This window comes from Carettochelys insculpta, chromosome 3 (assembly GCF_033958435.1).
Source record: "Carettochelys insculpta isolate YL-2023 chromosome 3, ASM3395843v1, whole genome shotgun sequence".
NCBI classification, from domain to species: Eukaryota; Metazoa; Chordata; order Testudines; family Carettochelyidae; genus Carettochelys; species Carettochelys insculpta.
Window position 1 is genome coordinate 36,642,657 of NC_134139.1, and position 25,235 is coordinate 36,667,891.

The following is a 25,235-nucleotide window of genomic DNA, read 5'->3' on the forward strand; positions in this document are numbered from 1 at the left end:
TGTGCAATTTTTACTGTAATTGAAAGGTTTAATAACTCATTCATCTTTTGGAAAAGGTCTGTCTCTCCTAGCTTAAACTGTAAAAATTAAAACTGTGATTTCATCTTTCCTGAATGTAGGTTTCCATTTTGTCTTTCTTGACATCTGTAGTCACAGACAAATGTGTTTGTCCCTTAAATAGAGTGGGGCAGAACTGAATGTCAAACATCAGGGGAAATTAGGAGTAACTCTTATGAAGCCAATTAATTTGCACTACTATAATTGATACCTGATCTGCAGAAGGAATTTACATTGGTATACTTAACGTCTCTCAGAATCGTGAAAAATCCACACCCAAGAGACGTAGCAATACCAACTTAAGCCTGGTGTGGACAGTGCTAGATCGATGGAAGTATTTTGCTACTGACCAAGCTACTGCCTCTCAGGGAGGTAGATTACCTAAATTGATAGAGAAACCCTCCATTGGTGTAGGTAGCATCTATACTGAAGCATCACAGTGGTGAAGCTATTTTGCTGTACCATTTTAAGTGTAGAAAAACACTGGCCCCGTTTCTCTATGTGTAATCCTCACATGCACAAAATCTAATTTCGATTACAAATTTGAATAGTAGCAGGTGAAAGAGCATAACATACTTTATTCTTTTATTTCTTTTAGTTTACCAGCAAAACTGAGGCAAAAGCACGTGGTCTTATTAATCAATTGGCGTTTGGCTTTGACAGAAGGTAACAACTAGTCTCACCTACTTTTGACAGCTTTGTACAGAATTTATTGTTTGTTCTTTGTAAATGCCTTGTTAAAGCTAGCTTTTCATCCCAAAAAGCATCAAAATATGTTTTCTCAAAAGATGCCATCTGTATGTAGAGGATTCTAACTCTTGAATTCGTACTTGGATCTTGGCAACTCAGCTTGGACAAGGTAAATGAATTCTTTATGTTCTTAATGATTTTTGATCCCTCAGGAGAGTACTAGCGGATCTGAGCACAAGCCACCACCTACCACCTTTGATCATGTTTTTGGGTTTTATTTATATTTGGTGCTAAGTGTAAGTCTTAATTTTGACCTATGCAGTGTAGCTATTTGACAGGCATTTCATTACTAAAATGAACTTTCTTTCTTTTTTTTTTTTAATCTGTTTAGCAAATTTATATCAGTGGATCAGAATAAGCCATTGTTTATCCCAGCAGGATTGGATTCTCTAAATCAAATAGGTTGGTAAACTTCTTGTCCAACATTTTTATTGCTGAAATAGCTTATTAAAATGAGAGGAAGCAAGTTTAAAAACAGATAAAAATATTGATTTATACAAAATTGATTTAACATATATGACATTAATGAGGCAAATAAGCTTAGTAAATTTAAAAGAGGTATGAAAATTTTATATTACTGAGAATAGCCTCTGCAGTTATACTAGTGAGGATAAAAATTGTAAGTGTTTTTTGCTCTTCATAATTCTAGTAGTAAATTAATAACTGGTATGGGTCAAGAAGAAAATATTCTATTGTATAGTTGTATATAGTTACCTTCACAATGGAGGATTTACACCTTCTTCAAGCTTATTTACTATCTGTCACTGTTGAAGAGAGCATACTACAGTAGAACCACCATTGACTGGACATGGTTGTGGTAATTTCTATATTGTCGGGTCAACTTGCCGATGCCATTCTGTAACATTCTGTTATCTTTAGGACCACCCCCTGCCTCTGACAGTGATATTGGAAAACTACATGCACATACACCTCTGGATTTGTGGAAAAAAATATATGTCAAAACATTTCCACCTAAGGTACGGGTTTTTTCTTTATTTTTGCTGAAGAACTTCTTTCTTCAGTCACAACAAATGAGTAATGCCTCCCATCTATGGAATCAGAAGCAGTCCAGTGCAGTTGCTGGAAACTGCAGGACTAAGGGTCTGACATTCAGTTCAGGCCATTAGAACTTCTGCCTATGGTGGCAAAGAGTTGCCAGTTAAATTTCTCCTGACTACCTTATTTTATAACATAACTTTTATTTGCTTTTTGTGCAGTAGTGATTTAATTTCAACTTCTGAGTCCTCATTTCCTCTCCTCAGCTGAAGAATCAGTGGAATGCTTTGACTTTAATCCTCTGGTTTATCAGAAACAACATCCCTCGAGTGGGTTCCCCCTTAATTCTCTCCCTTTCTGCCCAAATTAGAAAAGCCCCTGCAAGCACTGACTCAAATTTAAGACATACTATAGGCAGCTTTTTTGGTGCCTCCCTCCTGCCACAAGTCCTCCTTCTGCTACTGTGTGGGGCTTTGCGTTGCACCAGCATGCTAAACAAGCAGCAGTTCCTCTGTGGCAAGCATTTACCACGGGCATGATGGTTCCCAAGGGGATGCAAACCTTTTGCAGCCTGCTGTGGGGTAAACCTGGTAAACTGCAGAGACTTCAGGTCACACAAACAACAAAACAAGTGTTCCCTTCAGAAGTACTCCGTTTTTAAATCACAGTTGGATTGTTTTCACAAGTTGGTTGTTGTTCCTGTATCACTTCTCAGTTAAATAGCTTGGAATCAAGTTCAATAGAGTGTGAAATTCTTCCTATAAACGATCAGGAAAAATAGCTTATATATGCTAAGAAAAACCTCTTCCAGGACAGGAAGACAGTGACTCACTATGAACCCAGTACTAGTAATAATAATATCTTACCCTTTAAACAGATTGAGGTACCCATTTTCCTGCATTTACCTCCTTGTGAGGATACTTCATACAATCCAGATGAGTAGTTCTGATTAAAACAAAATTTTTAACTAAGACATAGTTGCCTTTGGAAGGGGACTTCCTTCCAGCGATCGTATAAACCATAAGAGAGAGAGAAAGTTCAATGAAATTTCAAAGCCTTAACAAGCCATTCAAGACACAGCTTTTCCTTCTTAAATACAGGGAATACTTATCTTATAGCAAACAGGGGGTTTGTCATCTAGGCATATGATTGTTGCTTGAGTGTGAGTTCATATTCTGGTCAAATCTTTGTGGTAGTATGCAAAATGTTTTTATCTGGCAATTTTTCTTAGGCACTGGCGTTACTTGCAACAGAACAGTAGCTCCTAAATCAGTGGTTACAAAGCAGCCCTCTTTATGCAAATCAACAGGAAACAGGTTTCCCAACAGATCCCCTATGCATCCAAACTTATATGTTTGAAGCTTTTTGGAGACATATAAACGCAGTAACTGAGAAAGCTGGGAGACCTTAACTCTCACTATAAAGCCAGCATAGCATTCTGTTAGTCACTACCCACGCCAAAGATAGTCAAGGAGAGACCAGTCTCCTATTGAAAAGAGGAAAATTGATATATATTGGAAGCAGAAACTTCCAAGGGAGACATAAGTACACTTCCTTCACATGGATAGCTAAAATAAACAGTTGTAGACAAGAACTTTCAATTTCCATAAAGGGAATCTTCCTTTTGACCTCCAATCTGCACCCAGAGTTCTAAGAAACATTTAATAGTAGTCATAGCAAATCTCAGGTTACAATAGTACGCCTGTATTTGTTTGCAGACAATGTAAAAGTCAGTGCTCTGGCCTAAGAAACACACTCATATACTTTACCAGATGTTGGAAAAAATTTGGACCTACTAAGCGTTCAATATTAAGAATTTTTTTCAAACCAATACAGAAAATTGTGCCAGCCATTTCTGGCAGCTGTCAACTGTAGCCAGTTGTCTACAGCAATTAGGATGTTTTGTGTCATGCATCGGAATCATGGGGCCATGAAGACATAGAATCTTAACAGATGCAGTGCACAATTAGATGTCATTCCCAGATCACGTCCAAATGTCCCACCATGGATAGTTAAGTGCAAGTAAATTGCAGAAATTTAACCCAGATTTCACTTTGTACTCTTTGCATCATTACTAAGGAAGCAAACTTTACAAGCTTGGGGAGCAAACTTGAAAATAAAAATGATACAGGAGTCAAGGAAAAGGAAACCGTCCAGTTCTGTTAAGTGAGTGCAGTGTACTGTATGATTTACTTGCTGTAAACCCTTGAACTCCAAGTGGAGTATAGGTCATCTAAAGGTCTCCTCCACTTCATTCTGTCTCAGGACAAAACTTCTAGATGACTCCCAGAGTACCCCAGTTGTTGTCCTTCAATCTCAGTAGATTTTCTTCATGTTGTCTGAGGTCTTCCTCTTTTGCGTTTTCCTTGAGGGTTCCACGTGAGAGCTTGACAGACTATGCTAGATGATGATTTCCTGAGAGTGTGGCCTAGCCTTCCCCACTTTCTTCTCTTGATTTGAATGTCAGATGGTTCTTGTTTTGCTGTGTTCCAAATGTCTTCATTTGTGACGAAGTCTTGCCATTTGATGCGAAGGATGTACCTCAGGCGTCTGTTTACGAATGTCTATCGCTTGTGATTTAAAGACTTTTTAGTACGCCAGGTCTCATGTTGAAGATGCGCAGTTTCATCTTTGCAGGTATTATTTATGAACTCCATATTAGATTAAGAGTCTTGAATGCAGCTGTTACTTTCCCTGTTGATATCCTTGTCTGTCCCTCTGTCTCTGTCCATAATACTCCCCAAGTAGAAGAACTGTTCCACATCTTCCAGGTCATTCCCTCCTAATGTGGTGGCGGTGTAGTTGGACTGGTTGATCCTCATTGTCTTGATCTTCCCCTTGTTCATGCTCTGTCCAGTCACTGAGGCAGTTTTTTCTAGCATTGCGATCTTTTCTTCTATGCTTTCATGTCAGTGTGAAAGAAGGTCGACATTGTTAGCAAAATCCACGTCCTCTAGCCATTTGAAAAGTGTCCAGTGAATGCCCTGTTGATGCCCATCTGTTGTCCTGCTCATAATCCAGTCCATCATGATCAAGAACAGGAAAGGTGACAGTAGGCATCCTTGTCACACTCCTGAGAGTATGCTTGGTAGAAGAATTCTGTCAGGACACTGTTGTGAACAACTTGACCTGTTGAGGGTTTGTACATTGAAAGGATCAGATTAATAATTTTGGATGGGCTGCCATGGTGTTTCAGCAGTTTCCACAAAGTGTCTCTGTCGATGCTGTTAAAAGCTTTTTCGAAGTCTGTGAAGGTTATGTGTGGGGGGAAGTGGGAACGGAGTTCCACTCAAGCAACTGTTCTGTGATCACTCTGAGAGTTGCTAATTGGTCAGTACAAGATCTCTCATTTTGGAAGCTGTCCTGTTCTTCCCTGAGCTGTCTATCAGTTTCTGTCTTCATTCTCTCCAAGAGAATCCTATTGAACACATTTCCTGGAATAGACAGCAACGTGATGCCTCTCCAGTTCATGCATTCCTTCAAGTCGCCTTTCTTTGGAATCTTGATAAGGTAGCCATGTTTCCAGCCTTGTGGGATCTCCTCACTGTCCCAAATTTTCCCAAATAGACTATACATCATTTTGACTGATGTCTCACAACCTGTCTTGATTGCTTCCGTGGTGAAGTTGTCTGGTGAAGTTGTCTGGACCAAGTGCTTTTCCACTTTTCACATAGTCAGTGGGTTTTCTGATTTCTTCTTTTGTGGGTCTGTTGCTATTAATTTGCAGAGATATATTTGCAGGTATTCAGTCCAGAGGTTCCATGTAGGCAGGGCAGTTCAGTAGCTCTTCAGAGTGTTTCTTATATCTGCTGAGCAGCTCAATTGGTTTTGTTAGCACATGACCCACCTTATCCTGACCTGGCTGATCCACTGTACGCCGTGACCCAGCTAACGTCCATGTTTTGTCATACAGCTCTTTCAAGTTCAGCTTGTTTTCCACAAAGTTCTTCTTGTCCCATTTTACAGCCTTTTTAACTTCACTGTGGGCTTCTGAATACAAGTCTCTGAGCTTCCATGTTGGCTGCTCTTGTTTTGCTGTTGTTAATTGCTGCTTTTCTGACCTTCCATTCTTTCACTTTTCTCAGAGTTTCTGCTGTGATCCATTCTTTGTGATGCTTTGTCTATATATCTGTTGGACAGTTCCATTTGGAAACCAGTTTTCTGACTGATGGTCTGGTGAAACTCAAGTGATCTTATGGATCCTTTTGTGTAGGAAAACACTACCACCTGTCACCAATGCATTGAAGCAACAAAAGTCACTGAAGCACTCTCCATTTTCATTCATGTTACCTAGGCCTTCTTTTTCCTTGGTCTGTTCTCCCTGGATTTATGCTTCGAATTTTGGCATTGAAGTTGCCCATCAAAATCAAGATATCCTTCTTTGCTTTCTGGTTCACCACACTTAATAGTTTCTCACAGAAGTCTGTTTTACATTCCTCAGCTGCTTCGTTGGTTGATACATAACATTGCACGATCAGTACTTTTCGCACTTTGGTGTAGAATCTGGCTGCGATGATGCATGATGATACTGTTGTCCACTCCATTAAAACATCAGATGCCTCTCTCAATACCATCAAGCCCATCCCTTCTGTGTGTGATGCGCCCTCTTTTTCATGTCCTGAGAAGATGAGGGTTTCACCTGTTGCCATGCATAGCTGCCCAGATTGTATCCATCTTGTCTCACACAAGTCCAAAAATGCAAGCTTATACTGTTTCTGCTGCAATCTGTGCTGTCTTCCCCACTTGATACATAGTCTGAAGGTTCCATAGAATCATAGAATACTAGGACTGGAAGGGACCTTGAGAAGTCATTGAGTCCAACCCCCTGCCTCATGGCAGGCCCAAGTACTGTCTAGACCAGGCATGTCCAGCCCGCGGGCCGCATGCAGCCCTGGACAGCTAGTAATGCAGCCCCACAAGATCGTAAACTTTTAACATTATTATGTGATTTATACACATTAACTATATTATATATTTTTATGTGCGGCCCAAGACAATTCCTCTTCACTCAGTGCGGCCCAGGCAAGCCATTAGGTGGGACACCTATGGTCTAGACCATACCTGATGGACATTTATATAACCTGATCTTAAATATCTCCAGAGATGGAGATTCCACAATCTCCCTAGGTAATTTATTCCAGTGTCTGACCACCCTAACAGGAACCTTTTCCTAATGTCCAACCTAAACCTCCCTTCCTGCAGTTTAAGCCCATTGCTTGTTGTTCTATTGTAGAAGCCAAGAAGAACAAGTTTTCTCCCTCCTTCTTATGAAACCCTTTTAGATACCTGAAAACTGCTATCATCTCTGCCCTCAATCTTCTTTTTTCCAAACTAAGCAAGGCCAGTTCTTTCAGTTTTTCTTCATAGGTCATGTTCTCTAGACCTTTGATCATTCTTGTTGCTCTTTTCTGGACCCTTTCCAATTTCTCTCTATCTTTCTTGAAATGCAGTGCCCAGAACTGGACACACTACTCCAACTGAGGCCTAACTGGGTGGCTGCCCTGGGTGAGAGAATGGTCACTGGAGGGCAGCGGTATAGTTTTTCTAAATCTTACAATACACATTTTTAGTTCAGTTTCACAGGCCTATCAGTGATATTTTTGAACAGCAATATAGAAATGGCCATATGAGCTCAATACCAGTGGTCTGTCAAATCCAGATTTCTATCTCTGATTGTGGCCACTGCCAGTTCTTGCTGAAAAAAATGCAGGAAACCCTGTAGTGAACAATTATGCGATAATTGTCCATGATGGACATTTCCTTGTTCTTCCTGATCATTAGAGATTGGCTTGTGTTCATGTTCTGAAACGTGAATGCTTATATCCCTTCCAAAACCACAGGGTAAGTAGTGAGTCGAGTTAATCTGAAATGATAGAAGTATATGTTAAAGGCAGAAGAGAATCCAGTATACTTCAGGATTGTTTGTGTAAGGAATCCAGAAAAGAGAACTCAGGTTGTTTTCTGTTGGCCCACTCAGTTTGGTGTTTATACTTGATGCATCACTGAGGAGCCTCCGTTGCGCCTACAGAAAAGACCAAACTTCTGGGATAAATCTTGTGGCCTAAATACTAGGTTTGCTGCTTTGCAAATTAATATAATGCATTAAATTGTTTTACAGTAATAGAGAGGGAGCCGTGCTAGTCTATATACTATCAAAACAAAAAGCAGTCAAGTAGCACTTTAAAGACTAGCAAAATAATTTATTAGGTGAGCTTTTGTGGGACAGACCCACTTCTTCAGACCATAGCCATACCAGAACAGACTTAATATTTAAGGCACAGAGAACCAAAAACAGTAATCAAGGAGGACAAATCAGAAAAAATGATCAAGGTGAGCAAATCAGAGAGTGGAGGGGTCGGGGGGGGGAAGGTCAAGAATTAGATTAAGCCAAGTATGCAGACGAGCCCCTATAGTGACTCAGAAAATTCCCATCCCTGTTCAAACCACATGTTAATGTGCCAAATTTGAATATAAAAGACAGGTTGGCTGCTTCCCTTTGAATAGCAGTGCGAAATTTTTTTTTTTAGTAACACGCATACTGTTAAGTCTTTAACAGAATGGCCCATTCCATTAAAATGTTGACTAACTGGTTCGTGGATCTGGAGTGTTTTGATGTCTGTTTTGTGCCCATTTAACCCTTTGTCTAAGGGAGTTAGAAGTCTGTCTAATATACAAAGCATCTGGGCATTGTTGGCACATGATGGCATATATGATGTTAGTAGAGGAGCATGAGAAAGTGCCCATGATTCTGTGAATAACCTGGTTAGGTCCAGTGATGGTATTTCCAGAGAAGATACGTGGACAAAGCTGGCAGCGGGTTTTGTTGCAAGGAAAGGTTCCAGGACTGGTATTCCTGGGGTATAGACTGTGGCTGTTCGTGAGGATCCTCATAAGGTTGGGAGGTTGGCTGTAGGAGAGAACAGGCATGTCACCCAGGGCCTTCTGGAGTGTGGCATCCTGATTAAGGATAGGTTGTAGGTCTTTAATAATTCGTTGCAGTGGTTTGAGTTGGGGGCTGTAGGTGATGACCAGTGGTGTTCTGTTCTTGGCTTTTTTGGGCCGATCTTGGAGTAGCTGGTCTCTGGGCATTCGTCTGGCCCTGTTGATTTTTTTTTTTTTTTTAACTTCTCCTGGTGGGTAATTCAGGTTTATGAATATTTGGTAAAGATCTTGTAGTTTTTGGTTTCTGTCAGTTGGATCAGAGCAAATGCAATTGTATCTAAGAGCTTGACTGTACACAGTGGATCTAGTTATGTGTGCAGGATGGAAGCTAGAAGGGTGTAAGTAAGTATAGCGATCAGTAGGTTTTTGGTACAGTGTGGTACTGATCGGGCCATCCTTGATTAGTACTGTAGTGTCCAGGAAATGTATCTCTTGCATGGAGTAATCGAGGCACAAGTTGATGGTGGGGTGTGGATTGTTAAAGTCTCTGTGGAATTCTTCTAGCTTCTCTATACCATGGGTCCAAATCATAAAGTTGTCATCAATGTATCTTAAGGGGACGAGAACTGAGGAATCGTTGTTCCAGGTCAGCCATAAATATATTAGCATATTTTGGGTCCATGTTTTAAATTTTTGTAAATTTTTTTTAAATTTAAATTTAAATAAAAAATTAATTTTTTTTAAATTGAAATTCAAATTCGAATTGTTTTAGTGATTGATGATAAATGCTTATTTTCTTGCATGCATTCACAATACCTGTTCTATTTTCCTCAGACTTTTTACTAAATATTCTGGTAAAACATTGACCAATAAACTTTACGATTTGGTGACTTTTATCTTTTCCCCTGCTTTATTATTGAATTTCAGAGTACTAGTGACTTAAAAGATGTCAGTGACCCTGCCCAGGATCCACAGTATGCTGAGTATGAAGTTGATGCAATGAGAGCTCAAAAGAACCAGGTACCTTGTGTTGCGACTCATGTTATCGCAGTCAGCTGCCTCGTCTACCCACTAGCATTTCTAAGGCTGTTAACGAGCATACCCATAGAATCAGCCTTTGGCTTGTGAGAGCCAAATTGAAACCATCTAGCCATAGTTGATTAATCTTTCTCCTGGCTTCTCTTTATTAGAATCCGATTGCGACCAGTGCGTAGACATGGTCTAAAACTCCTTTGTTCTTCTTCAAGTGGTCCCCGTGGGTACTCCACAGTAGGTGTCGGGCTCACCCCGGTGCTGCAGATCGGAAATTTCCAGCAGTCTCCGTCGGGTCGCACATGCGCCGATGCGCGTTGGTCCTTCGCGCACTTACGGTCACGTGCACGATCCGGTCCCCGCCAGTTCCTTCTCAACCGCCAACGACTGCAGACGGAATCCACTCCGGCTCCAACGCCTGAGACAGATAAACTCTGTTTTACTTATTGTTAATAGTTATAACTTGTTGCTTAGTTATTATAGTAGTTTACATTAGAGTGTATATAGTTTAAAAAGGAAAAGAGAGCAAGAAAAAGGACGGAGGCGGCCACCTCGGGCGGGTCCGCTACCTGAAGGCCTCGAAAGTTATCTGTTAACTGTTATCTGCTGCCAGACTGATTAACTGCTAAGTGCCCTGTTAGCACTTAAAGACTTTAAAGCTCAAACAATGTCCTCGCCGGGTTTTAAGAAATGTGAATCATGCCGGGAGGCCATGCCTACCTCCGATGGACATAGTAAATGTATTCGGTGCCTCGGGGAAGCCCATGTCCCCCAGAAGTGCCCTCATTGCTCTAAGCTTACAGCTAGAGCGCGAAAGGACAGGGAAATGAGGCTAAAAATGTTTCTGTTCGACCGGGCCCTCCAGCCTGGGACATTGGAGAAGCCTCATGAGGAGGGCTCTTCAGGCTCGCACAAGAGGCAGGCGGCTTCTCTGACCTCCTCTGTGCAGAAGAAGAAAAAGCTTTCATCAGCTCGATCCCTGCCAGTTACCTCTATGAGCGGGACGAATGGAGCACGGGGCCCGGGCCCGCTGGCCTGTCATAGTGGGAAGGCCGTGGCACATGTGCCCGTGCAGGCGCCTCCAGCTGTTAAGGAGGCAGCACCGAGGGCTCTGCAGGCGCCGGAAATGTCGGCACCGGCTTCCACGGCACCGAGTCTTGCGGCACTGACAGCACCGGAGTGAGGGCAGCCGGCACGGGGCCCAACAGTGCCAGAGGAGACTACTCGAGCAGCACCGAGGGCAGCGGCACCGAGCGCGGCACCGACTACAGTGCCGAGCCCCCCCGGCGCCAATGGGAACAGCTGCAGCGCCCGAACGGGGGAAAGCGAAGACCAAGACCCGGCACCGCAGCCCTTCCCCGGAAACCATTGCACTGCCATTATCACCTCGCTCTCCCCCAGAGATTCATTGGGCAGCAACTCCATCAGCCTGCCACAGACTTCCATCTCCATTCCTTCAGCCGCTATCCCCCGGGCTTGGACATTTTTCACCACCCTCCAGCAGGGATCCCTATGAATACTATCACAGAGGATCCCCGCCTTTGTCAGTGTCATCTCAACGGTCACATCCTTCTACACGTCACGTCTACACTTTCAGGTTGTGGTCCAGGTCCCCATCACCGGGCCCTTGCACTTGTTGTTATGGCCGCCTTTACCACATGGGACATCGACACAGGGGATCTGGGTCCTGGGGTAGATCCCCGTCAATGCCTCGTCGATATCACAGCACACAGTCTCACCCTGGGGGAACATCACAAATTTCCCAGTCAGAGAGTGGTTCAAAGGATCTGGAACCCCATCTGGAAACCTTAAAACAACAAACATGTGAACAGAGTCAGGAACCTGAGGACTTAGAGGAAGTGTATCATAGCGATGCCTCCTCGTCCTCCCCAGATGAAGCAGTTGTTCCTGGAGATCTCTCCCCCAGATGACCTAAAACAATTTCAAGAGTTGTTCAAAAGGGTGGCTCAATCACAAGACATTCAAGTGGCAGAGGTGCAGGAGAAACACCATAAGCTCCTCAAAAATCTGAGACCCCCAGCTTCATCCAAGATCGCCATCCCATTGGATGAAGCAATTATGGAGTCAGCCACCAACATATGGCAGACTCTGGCCTCCATCCCTCCTACAAACAAGAGGGCAGATAAGAAGTATTTTGTCCCTGCCAAGGGCATGGAATTTTTGTTCAGTCACCCACAGCCGAATTCACTAGTGGTTGAATCCTTGCAACACAGAGCCAAAACGTCCCAATATAGGTCAGGGGGATCAGACAAGGACACAAAGGAGTTAGACCTACTCGGCAGAAATGTTTACTCATCATCTACCTTACTGGTGCAAATGGCGAATTACACCGCTCACTTGTCGAACCACAATTTCGACAATTATTCGAGACTCACCTCCCTCATGGATTTCCTTCCAAACGACAAAAAGCCGGTCCTCAAAGCGATCGTCCAGGAGGGCTACGTAGCTTCACGAGCAGGAGTTCAGATCGCCTTAGACATAGCAGACGCAGCGGCTCGTTCCACAGCCACTGCGGTAGTAATGCGTAGGGAATCATGGCTCCAGACGTCCAGGATTCCCAGGGATGTGCAAGTAAAAATCTCAGATCTTCCTTTTGATAGGCAGAAGTAATTTGCGGACTCAACTGACTTGGTCCTACACTCCAGCAAGGACTCGAGAGCTACGTTTAGGACCCTGGGTATATACACCCCGTCATACAGGAGGAAGAGGTTTTACCCTCAACAAAGGCATTACGCTTATCAACCACAGCGTACTCAATATCAACAGGGGTATGACCAGGGGCGCCAACAACAGCCACAGCAGTACAGGGCCCCTAGACGTCGGCCCCAGCAGGGCCGTGCCCCCTCCGGACAAGCCATAAGACAGCAGGTTTGACGGGTACGCCGGGGACTGCAAAACCAAGACCGTCTCTCAGTTCCAATCTCAACACGTTTCACCATCAGCTCAAACTGTTCTACTCTCAATGGCAAAGCATCACCACAGACAGATGGGTATTGGAGATTATAGCCACGGGGTACATAATCCCTTTTCAATCATTGCCACCTCCGAACCCTCCCACCAGGCCCTTTTTCAAGGATCCATCTCACCACACAAAGTTAAAACAGGAAGTGGACCACCTCTTGTTCATAGGGGCGGTGGAGAGAGTACTGGAGCGATTCCAGGGGAAAGGCCTCTGCTCCCGGTACTTCCTGACAGAGGAGAAAACAGGAGGTTGGAGACCAATCCTGTATTTACGGGCCCTCAGTCGGTATTTGCGCAAGCAGCGTTTCAAAATGACTACAATTGCTTCCATAATCACGGCACTGGACGATGGAGACTGGTTTGCAGCCCTCGACTTACAGGACGCGTATTTTCATATAGCAATTCATGCAGCTCACAGACGTTTCCTCCGATTCACAGTAGGCTGAGAACATTTCCAGTACAGAGTTCTTCCATTCGGTCTCTCTTCGGCACCCAGAGTTTTTACCAAAACCCTGGCGGTAGTATCAGCATATCTACACAGACAAGGCGTCTTCATTTTTCCATACCTAGACGACTGCTTGCTGAAGGGAACCTCCAAAGCGGAGGTCTTACGAATGATACACATCACCACAAACACATTTGCCTCGCTGGGCCTCATCATCAACCTCTCGAAGTCAAAGACCGAGCCCACGCAAAATATAGAATTTATAGGGGCGCGAATAGACTCTGCTACATCAAGGGTATATTTGCCCGATGCCCGTTTTCGCGCCATCAAATCCCTGATACAAGTAATAACGTACAGCCCCGCTGTCCGAATCCTAACATGTCTACAGCTGTTGGGGCACCTGGCGACCACCACGTTTGTGGTACAAAACGCCAGACTGCACATGCAAGGCCTGCAGCATTGGTTGGCGAGCGTTTACAAACCAATAGCCCATACCGTTCACAGGATAGTATCACCCACAATGGAGGTGCGAAGGTCACTGGCATGGTGGGCAGACCCCAAGAACCTACTGGTAGGGGTGCCTTTCCGCCAGCCACAAATTACCGTTTTTCTCACAACAGATGCATCCCATATGGGATGGGGAGTGCACATTGGCAACAAAGTCTCTCAAGGATTATGGTCCCCTGTGGAGAAGACACTGCATATAAACATACTAGAGCTCAGAGCAGTGTTCAACGCATGCAGGTGTTTTCGAAATTACCTGCACAGAAAAGTAGTCGGGATAAATACCGACAACACCTCCACCATGTTTTATATAAACTGACAAGGAGGGGCCAGATCTTGTGCACTCTGTTCGGAGGCTGTTCGGTTGTGGAACTGGTGCATTGCCAACAATATAACCCTAAGAGCCTCATACTTACCGGCTGTCCACAACGTAAAGGCAGACCAACTCAGCAGACGCTTTGCGCTCACGCATGAGTGGCAGATCCGTTCCGACCTGCTCCAACGAGTGTTTCACAAATGGGGGTTTCCCCAAATCGATTTGTTTGCCACTCACAACAACAAGAAATGTCCCCAGTACTGCTCCAGAGTGGGCATAGGACAGGGATTCTTGGGGGGGCACCTTCTTGATTCCATGGAAGGGCCCTCTACTCTATGCATTCCCTCCCACAACACTCATACACAAGGTTTTGGAGAAAGCCAAAAGGGAGAGAGCACACATGATACTCATAGTCCCAACCTGGGATCAACAGCAATGGTTCCTGCTGCTTCTGCGCATGGCATGTGGCCAGCCGTTTCCCCTACCGGCAGTACTGGACCTTCTCACACAGGCTCGGGGGTCAATAGTGCATCCACATCCACAAGGACTCTGCCTACAGGTGTGGTTAATCCATGGCTCAGCGCCTTAGACAGCACATGTTCGGAGGGAGTGAAGCAAGTCCTGGAGTGCAGTCAGAGGACCTCCACCAGAAGGACTTATGAGCACAAGTGGACACATTTTACCTCCTGGTGCTCTTCCAAGCAGTTAGCACCTCTGGACGCCCCTATAACTGTAATTCTGGACTACTTGCTGGAGCTCAAATGAGAGGGGCTCTCTCTATCCTCGCTAAAGGTCCATCTCGCAGCCATATCAGCTTTTCGACACAAAGAGGAAGGGCCAACCATATTCGCCCATCCTGTTGTCACGCGGTTCCTAAAGGGGTTAGCAAACCTGTATCCCCCTCGGAAACCGCTACCGCCATCATGGAGTTTAGACTTGGTCCTCCACACGCTGTCAGGACCGCCCTTTGAACCATTGGCCACGGTTCCCCTCCGGTTACTTACCATGAAGACAACCTTCCTTCTTGTGATTACGTCAGCCCGTCGGGTGAGCGAGCTTGCAGCAGTAATGGCCACACCGCCCTGCACAGTGTTCTCAAAGGAAGCGGTGGTCTTATGATTACAGCCAGCCTTCGTTCCAAAAGTTTCTTCAGAGTTCCACATTAACGAACCAATAGTATTACCCTCGTTTTATCCTAAGCCTCAGAACTCCAGCAAGGAGGCACGGCTGCACTTATTAGATGTGAGAAGGGCATTGGCCTTTTACACAGATAGGACTAAGCCTTTCCGGAAAACGGGCAGACTCCTGGTGTCCCTCGCACCCAGGTCGAAAGGGGAAGGCCTATCGTCACAGAGGATTTCAAACCACATCGTATCCTGCATAAGACTGTGCTATGAGCTTCGCAAGACTCCTCTGCCAGTTCCGCCAAGGGCTTACTCCACTAGAGCGATGGCAGCGTCGACAGCCTTCTTCAAGGGGATCGTGCTGAGAGACATCTGCAGAGCGGCGACTTGGTCATCCTACAACACCTTTGCCAAGCACTATGCCATGCACCGGGTGTATGATGAGGATACACGCCTATCAACAGCAGTCCTTTCAAGGGCAAGCTGCACATAAATCGGGTACCCACCTCCTTTTTTGGGGTCACTGCTGGGTAGTCACCTACTGTGGAGCACCCACGGGGACCACTCGAAGAAGAAAGAGAAGTTACTCACCTGTGTAGTAACGATGGTTCTTCGACATGTGTCCCTGTGGGTGCTCCACTACCCACCCCTTCCTCCCCACTTCGGAGCTCTGTTTCGTGTTTTTCAGAGGCATCTGGAGCGGTTGATCAGGAACTGGCGGGGACCGGATCACGCACGTGACCGTAAGCGCGCGAAGGACCGACGCGCATCAGCACATGTGCGACTCAACGGAGACTGCTGGAAATTTCCAATCTGCGGCGCCGGGGTGAGCCCGACACCTACTGTGGAGCACCCACGGGGACACATCTCGAAGAACCATCGTTACTACACAGGTGAGTAACTTCTCTTTTTGTTGTTGGTTCAGATGTGAACAGTTCATTCACTACCTTTCATGACCCTTCTTCAGGTATCCTTCTAACAGTGTTGTTCTCAAAATAAAATTTTCTTTCAACATAAGAAGCAGTAAAGGCTGTTTACATAGATCTGGGCTTCATTTCTGTTGTATTTTGGAGAAATGAGGAGATTGGTTGACACGTTTGGGTTCATGGGTCCTTTTCTACTAGGAAGGGTGTAACAAGGCAGGAAAATAAATTATGCAAAAATTGCATGCTAGTTGTAAGTCAAAGTTGAAGTGTTCCATTTTTTTATGTTGGTTTACAGTATTTCTGTAGGGCAGGATTCCTGTCTGTTTTCACTTCATGCTATTTAATACAAGATCAAGAGGCAATAAAGTTATATCCATCCACAGTATAAGCAAAGGTGAACTTCGCTCATCCTTCTACTAGTTCATGTTTTACCAAGCTGATAGTATACTAATATTAAAAGGAAGAGTCTTCTGACTGGGCACTTTCTATGAGGGATCCTCGATTGTGGAAATGATTCCTTGTTGTTCAACTCAAGCCCAGTGAGGCAGGTGCCAGTTCTCTGTCCTGTTAATCACAAACTTCAGTCAACAAGACCATCAATCCAGTGCCCTTCACAAACATTGACTTACAATAAAAAGTGTAGAAGAAAAAAATGTAAAATTACAACACCTGCCTCACTGGGCTTGAGTTGAACTGTAGTTCTATTATCTAGTATCTGTGCTCTGCATTCCAACAAGTTTCCAACCCCTGGCCAGATAAAACAAGAAGTAATGGGCTTGACCAGCAGCAAGAGAGGTTTAGGTTTTGCCATTTTGACTTGATGGTGTCAAAACCCATTCCCTGGAAACTGGTCTGAGACTACCAAGCTCATTTCTTGTAGACATAGTCGTATGGAATTCTTTTATTTTTTATTTTATTTTGGGGAAAATTTGTTTTATTACTCCTGGGGTAATCAAACGTAATTCCTGAAAGAATCTTGAGAAGTGGGACTGGAGAATGATCGCACCTTGCAGTCACCCCAGAAAGTGTCATTTGTCCCACCAGACTGGCCCTAGTCCCCCTCTGTAATGGTAAGCAAATTTTGCTTACCATTAACATGGACTGGTTTTGTATCCCTATTATCAATGTCCTGAGCTAGCCAGTCTTCCTCCTTTAGAGTCAAACTTAGAAAACTCAGCCCTTGCATAATATTTTCTGCTTGGGGATTGGTGCGCGTCACTTGTCATTGTATTTATTTTATTTAGTAAAACTTCACGTTTTTATTTTGAAAATATGTTTCATGCAGTTCTGTTTACTACTTGATAGTTTAGATAGGTTAAGACTGTTTCACTCAGCTGTGATAGTTTCTGTGCACAAAAGTAGATTAGGCTAGATTAGATTAGATTTGGTTCAAACTGACTTTGATAAATAACAAGTGATCTAAGATGGTAGACGTGGAAGACCTTTGACAAGCTGTGACTATAAAACTATATAGACATCGCAGTTTTTCCAGCTCCTTCTCCTGAGTTTAATGGCACATGTAGATAAATGCACTCCAACTAATCTAAATTAATCCGACATTTACTGTAGCTAATTTAGTTTAGTGTTCCTGTAAAAATGAGCCACATCATTATATTAATACTGTTAGTGATATAGTGTTTGATTATTGCCGAGGAATAATCTGTAAGTAAATATACACACTGCAGGTCAGGTATGCAAGGTTATTCTCAGCAATTAACCTACAGTTACATGTACAAGAATATGCATATAATTCATATTGTATGACATGAAAAATAAATGAGTTTAAAGAATCCCTTGAAGACTATTAACTTACATATCACCTGCATTTAATTGTTAACCCAATATGGTGACTATGTATATCTGATATGATAACAGTTTGTCTTAGAGGTCATTGCATATTGAAAGAATTTTTAATCTATATGCTAATATGGAGTTTATAGATAATTTTAAACTAAATATCTTTCTCTTAAAATTGTATTAAATTTGTTATTATAGATAGTATTTTTATCTAGTCAGACAAAATACTGGCAGTGGTTGATTAAATTATACACTCGTCCCTTGTTAAACAAGTACTTTACTTACGACTACTCGCTTAAATGAGGGACACATATACTTACCTTAGTTCATTGGACGACTGAAGTCCCCCCCAGCTAATACGAGACTAACCACCTCCCCACAGCTCTAACCTGCCATAGTTTGACATCCCCCCACCACCAGCCCTGCAGCCCCAACCCCCAGCAGCCTGACACCCCTTCCCCTTCACCAGCCCTATGGCTCCAATCCGCAGCAGCCTGACCCTTCCCACCGGCCATGCAGCAGCCTGACCTCCCGTGCTGGCCCTGCAGACTGGCCCCGCAGCAGCCTGACCCCCTACCCCTGCCAGCCTCGCAGCCCCAACCCACAACAGCCTTAACTCTGCCGTCGACCCTGAAGACCAGCCCCACAGCAGCCTGACCCCCACCCCCTGACCAACCCTGTGGCCCCACCTCACAGCAGCCTTAACTCTGCTGTCGGCCGCACAGACCAGCCCCACAGACCAGCCCCGTGGCAGCCTTAACCCCCGCCGGCCTCACAGACTAGCCCCGTGGCAGCCTGACCCCCCCCCGTCAGCCTGCACACCCACCTTCAGCAGCCTAAACCCCCGACCCACCCTACGGACCCAACCCGCCAACAGGTTTTAACCCTCCCTCACACTTATGGCCCCAAACTACCCGCAGCCTTGAACCTTCCCCAACCCCAAGGTTCACTTACCTTTCAAAAGCAGCACCACCTGCTGCCACTCGTTCTGTGAGTTAGGAGTACTAGGAACCAATCAGAGACTTTTACCTGTATTTTAATGAGAATTTAGTGTCCCTCTTACGAGTTTTCACTTACGAGCAGAAGGTTGGGAATCGATTGTGCTCATATAGCAAGGGATGAGTGTATTGAAAACTGATTTTCTGGAAAAGCAGCCTATCACAGGGGTTTGGAACCAGCGTGGGCTGGCAGCCCCACATCAGCTCCCCTAAGCTCCCTGTAAGATATGCCTCTGGGCAGCTGCAGTTCAGCTGCTTCTCCTCCCATTGCCTTGCAAGTCCTGCCCTCTGCCTTGGAGCTGCTCCCAGGAGTCTCCTGCTTGCTGTGTAGAGGGAAGTTTGAGGGACAGAGGTGTTGATGTCAGGATGTCCTCCCTCCCTTGCCCCCCATTTCGTACCCCATTTCCAAAAAGCAATGTATCACAGCTACAGAGTCCATTGTCTGTACTTCCTAGTCCAGGGGTCTGAACCCAAAATAGTGAGAAAAGACATTTGTTTTTCAAATTCAGTTACAAAATCAATGCTTCAAGAGATGCAGTGCGTGTGAGTACGAGATGATCCTTAATAAATAACATCAAACCATTCTTTTTGTTACCCCGCTTTAAGAACAGTGCACACACAATGATTTGTACCACTTAAAAAGTTTTTACCCCCATCTTCAGGCTTTACCTGCCTCAGCCCCCAAATCTGCCCCCAATCTCCAAGCGTTAGCCCCCACATCCTGCAAACACACCCTCCCAGGCTCATCCATTTCTTTAAAAATATTGAAATATGATAGTCATTTTATGTATGTGTATTCACATTTATGTACAGATTAATAAGATTTGTGCATTCTCTATACTTATTAACTTACACATGTTGAAAGTATTTTTATGGGAACATAAATGAAATTTCCGTTGGTTTGGATTACATTAGACAGTTTGGGGCAGGGGTCTGCACAAGCGAAAAGTGGGGCCTAACATAAAAAGTTTGCTCACCCTACTTTAGAGTGAGGCAACATTAACATGTTAACCATTGAGGGCTCACCTGAGTGCTAGTTTATCATTTCCTAACAAGACATTCCCTGGGAAATATTCCACCCTCTGACTCTACAACCTTAACCAAGCTTCACAATCATTACTGCTTTATATGTATATACTCCCTTTTCTGAAATGAATTTCCCTGGAACCTAAACCAACCTCCCTCCATTTACAATAATTCTTATGGGGAAATTGGATTTGCTTAATATAAGTATTCTTAAAGTAGCATTTTTCAGGAACATAACTACAGCGTTGAGTGAGGAGCAGCTGTGTACACTTTCACTTAAACTAATTTTTTTTCAAATTATTTTATATGCAACTTTGGACTGGGTGACAATTTGTTTCATTTTTCCTTTAAAAGCTTTGTAATAAGTCATTACAATAAAACTTAACTAGAATCATGTCTATCTTTGTGTTGATTCAGCACCTAGTGTAATGAAATCCCATTCCATGTCAGGGCTTCTTGGTGCTATTGTAAGATAAGTTATAGGTGACGTAGCAAAAAATAGGGTTGAAAAAAATATAAAGAAGAGAAAATAATCTGCAATAAAAATAACTCTCATCTGATAATAATGTTCTATTGCTAACAACATGTTGATGCTCAAAGCTGATCAGTGTCAACACTAAACTCCTTTCATATTTGGCCCACCCCTTGCTAGCTGGTCTAGCTGCAATAGAGGAGTTATGTGGAAGCTGTGGAACTCCAAAATCCATCTCTTGGGGTGCAGAGTGCCAAAAGCAGCAGCAAACCCTCAGGTCAGGTCACATCCCCAGGCACCACTGCCTGCTATCTTGGGAATGAGGGATTTGCATGGTTGGCTGCTGCTCCTCTTGCTCACTCATGGAGTGAGTGGGGAACACAGAGAGACAGGGCAGGGAAGTGGGGAATTGTGGGGAGGCAGTAAAGGTGTATGGGAAGAGGAGGGCAATGGGGAGTTTGAGGGATGAAGGGGAACAGGAGGACAGTGGGGGAAGGGCAGGAGGAAAACAGCAGTTGGCAGGAGAGGCAGTGTATGGGGAGCAGGGAGACAGAGGAAGGGAGCCGTGGGGCCGGAGGAAGTGGGAGGGAAGGAGGAAGGGGATCAGCAGAAGCCCAATGGTGGGGACAGGGAAAGGAAGTAGTGAGGAGGTGAGGGAACAGTAGGGCAATGGGAAGACAGAAATGGGGACAGTAGAGAGGTTGGGGAACAGGAGGACAGTACAGGAAGGAGAGGCAGTGTGGGGGCAGAGAGAGCCAGAGACTGGGGCCAGGGGAGCGGGGACACAGTGGTTGAGGGGAGCAGGAAGGGAGGCACTGAAGTGAGCAGGGCCGTGGTGGATGTGATCTACTCTCTGTTAGCATTTGGAACATACTGTTCAGGCCGGCTTCCCAGGTGGCAGTGAGAGTCACTGAGTTGCTCTGCAGGCAGCCACATGGACCAGAGCTGATCAGAAGTCCCTTTCCCTTGCGAGGGGTGGGGGGCCTACACCCCATGCAAGGGGACTGCTGCTCAGCACTGGGAGGAGTAGTCTGGGGCTAGGCTACGCTTGGGAGATGGCAGGGGCCCTCTACCCATTCTGTGCTCTGCAACAGTGACAACTTAGTGAGTGGACTCTGCAGTCACTCATTTAGGCCACGTCTACACTACTGCAGTCTTTCAAAAGGTCATCTTCCGGAAGATCTTCTTTCGAAAGGGCACATCCATAAACGAAAAAGTAGATCAAAAGATAGATGTGCTCTTTCAATAGAGCTCATCCACACAGCCCCACTCTTTCAAAAGAATGGGCCAGGAATCGAAAAACCCATTGCCATGAGGACTGCTTTTTCCAAAAACAAGCCCACAGAGCATCTACACGTGCTTTTTTTCCGAAAGATGCTTTTGAAAGGAGGCGTTCTTCCTGATCTGGGAGCAGAAGAGAGGTTTTGAAAGAAGAGCCACATTCTTTTGATTTTGGATCAAAAGAATGCATTTTGTGTGTGGACGCTACATGTGTTTTTCTCAAAAAAGGGCCTAAAGAGCTTGCTAGTATAGATGCAGTGTTAGAGTGGAAAGGCACTCAGACTGGCTGTGACTCACTTCCTTGGCAGGCACCAAACACCTGCACCTGCTATTCCTCTGGATGTGCCTACTGGCTGCTCAGCATTGGGAGGGGCTGGGAGGAATTTGAAGGGGAGGGTGTTAGTCCAGGCTTGTGCAGGCTTCTTCTTTCTCCCTTCCTCCATTCATCCTGCCTGCAGAGAGCCAGGCAAAGAGATAAGATGAGGATACTACTGTGGTGTGCTGCCTGGCTGCTGGCTCTTCTCAACTCACTGCTCACAGACAGATGGACGTCTCCTCATGGCCACTGTGTTGGGGAAACCCAGAATGGGAGAGACAGAGACACAGGTGGGTCAGGTGCTCCCCTGCCCCATCCCTTCCTCGACACTCATCCCTGGCCAGTGCATTCAACTCCTCCCACACACAGATTCTTACCTCCCTGCTTAGAATCTGTCCTTCTTGTTCAGTGTTGTATTTCTTTTTAGTGACAGGTCCCAGAGGTGCGATACCGCGAAGGATGAAAGACAAAGACAAACATAGACAGCAGGGGGCCAACAGTTCTATAGTCTGAAGGCCCTAAGTTTATTATTCTCACAGGTTTTATAACCAAGTGAGAGCACATTATTATGAGAAAAGCAATCAGCTACAATACAACTGGCTCAGCACTTCTATCTCTAAAAAAGCCACATCAGTCCTCCCAGTCCTTGAACATGAACTCTCGAAAACACCTAATTAAAGCAACACAGCTCCTTGTGGTTTGCCTACAAGAGAGCAGGTGTTTCGTTTGCAAAACATGTTATGCTGCTCTAGATGCCAAGAGCCCAGCCAGGCCTGGGAGACATGTGGGGGTGAGAAGGCAAAACTCCTTCATCTCCCCCTTTTTGTTTTCTAGCTACTCTATGCAACATCAGAGAAAAAACAGCAGCTTGCTGCCTACAATTGGAGGATAGGTTTCTGCTTCTCCTCCAAATAACACAAAGCAAAAGCAAAAGAATCAAAATCAGGCCTAACAATACTAGCGCTGAGCCCCCTAACAGCTTAATATGTTTGAGTGGATTCAGAGAACTCAGGCCATCCACTAGGCCATCCAACAATTTCGATCCAGAGAGTAGTTCTAATTTTTTATCAAAAGTGGTAAAGATTTGGTTCTGTAGTTGTTGTATTTCAATTGACAAATTTCCTTGACCCAGCAAGTGTTTTTTCACATTTGCCCACGGAAAGTGGGTATCATTATAAGGTAAAGGGGTAACACAATAAGAAGATACATTCCAATCACATTGCATTCTTAGTTGTTTCTGCATGCTAACTATTTGATCGCCAAGCATTATGACAGCCTGTTGGAGGTCAGCCATCTGAGAGGCTAGCTGGCTATCAACTTGGCGTTGAGAAGTCCAAAGTCTATCTGCGTTAGCATGCCATTCTTGTACAAACTCGGTGGTTTGAATCGTTTGATGTGGGGCCGCTCCAGCTACTGCTGCTGTGGCAGTGACGGCAATAAGTCCCATAATCACGGCAATCAGCAGACCAACAAATCGTTTGGCTCTCTTAAGAACTCTGCTCAGGGCTTGGTCGATAAGATACATCTCAGGAGATCGCTGCCAAGACCGAGGCATTCGAACGGGGATCCATATTCCGGTCCGTGCTTTTAACAAATACATCCTATCTTTTAAATGATTAAAGGGAACAGAACGGTTAATGCATGTATAAAAGGAACAGTTATGGCAACTAACAGAAAAATCGCTCTCATTCCATATGGCAGGGCCAGTCATGATCAAATACGGCATGCGAATGCAAGCCTGGATATAATGGGTAGAGTTGAGATGAAATGTGACGTTTGAAAAGGTATTGTTTTTTCCTTGGGTATACATCCCTCTCCATGCTCGCACAGGTTGTAGGGCTGTGGCTAATTTCCATAATGAGTCATGGATGGGGCCAAAAGGTAAGTGAGGGGCTGGAGGGGACATACCACCTCCATGCCAAACAATATTTCCTGGGGCACTTGTATATACACTATTATTTGCTTTATGCCATTTGAGGTCCAACACGGTGTTCTTTTGCCGAGCCGAGCCAACAGGGCTCCAAACAATGACTCTTCCATAGGAAGTATTAACTAGAACTCGGCCTGTATCCCCACGACAGGGCTCCCAATGAACCCAATGTGATACATACGCTGTTGTTCGTTGGACGCAGGGAGGCAGATCAGGAGGTGCTTGATTAGTCAGCTCCGAACTATTAAATGTATGAGCTACAAGAAGATATAAGTGATAATTGTCACTTGTGTTTCGGATCATAGCCAACCAGGCTTGGGCGTGGGTTTTTAAACAATGTCCCTCATTTCCAATGCAAATTGGATGCCCTTCAACTCCTACTGTATAAGTAGGGATTTGCATACCTTCCTCCGAAGGGGCTAGCGGACCTCGGTTATCATAAGGCCCTGGCATCCATCGGGAATCATTAACATAAACAGGTATAGGAGGATCCAACCAATGAATAGCACGGTTAAGGGGAGGGTTAGGCACATATGCCCAGTATGTGAAATTTTGTGTTGATGCACTTACGGTTGTGGTCAATACTGCCAGCACGGCCAGAAACAGTGAGGGGGAGATGATATCAAATGGGGGCATCATCCTCACTCGCCTGGGGGTTGTCATATCTTGGCTTGATGTATCGAGCCGGGACCCAGCGCATTTCTCCAAAATCTGTAAAGATACAAGCAAACCCTCTGCCCCAGATCTTAACCGTTCCCGGGACCCACTGTCCTTCATCATTTTTCCAATATATGGGTGGATTCAGGTTCTTTCTTTTGCTAATAGACCAATGTTTTTCTGCAGCGGACACATCATTTGTAGTGGAACTATTTAAAAAATTAAGAGTAAAGAGAGCCATATGTAATTGCTGTCTGGGTGTTATTTTTCCTAAATGTGATATCCATACTCCCCCTTTTTGTTTTTCTATCATGTTTTTAAGTGTTCTATGGGCTCTTTCAATAATTGCTTGACCCTGAGGGTTAAGAGGAATACCTGTGGTATGCTGAATGGCCCATTGTGTTAAAAATGCGGCAAACCGCTGTGAGGTGTAAGCCGGTCCACTATCTGTTTTAATGTGTTTGGGGACGCCCAAGATATTGAACATCTCTAATAAGTGCTGAATTACATGACTTGTGGTCTCCCCTGCTAGCGGGGTGGCCCATAAAAATCCAGAATACGTGTCAATGGATGAATGTACAAAGCTTAATTTCCCAAAAGAGGGGATGTGTGTAACATCCATCTGCCACAAATCATTTGCATTGAGTCCACGGGGATTTACTCCCGGGGGAAAGGTAGGGGCAGTAATGGGCCCACATGTGGGGCATTGGGCCACTATTTGCTGCGTTTGACTTTTGGTGATGT

The 25,235-nt window shown here is 44.7% G+C and overlaps 1 protein-coding gene across 3 annotated transcripts in view; it reads left to right on the plus strand.

Annotated features, from left to right (window-relative positions):
* The window catches only part of DYNC2LI1 (dynein cytoplasmic 2 light intermediate chain 1), a 65,164-nt gene that overhangs the window by 25,769 nt on the left and 14,160 nt on the right, over positions 1-25,235 (plus strand). For 2 of the 3 annotated variants that reach the window (XM_074988534.1, XM_074988536.1), the window contains exons 9-12: positions 656-723; positions 1,139-1,209; positions 1,687-1,784; positions 9,613-9,705. In XM_074988534.1, the coding sequence (XP_074844635.1) occupies positions 656-723; positions 1,139-1,209; positions 1,687-1,784; positions 9,613-9,705 (330 nt within the window). The remainder of the gene's footprint in view (positions 1-655; positions 724-1,138; positions 1,210-1,686; positions 1,785-9,612; positions 9,706-25,235) is intronic. The other variant, XM_074988535.1, reaches the window with a different exon arrangement.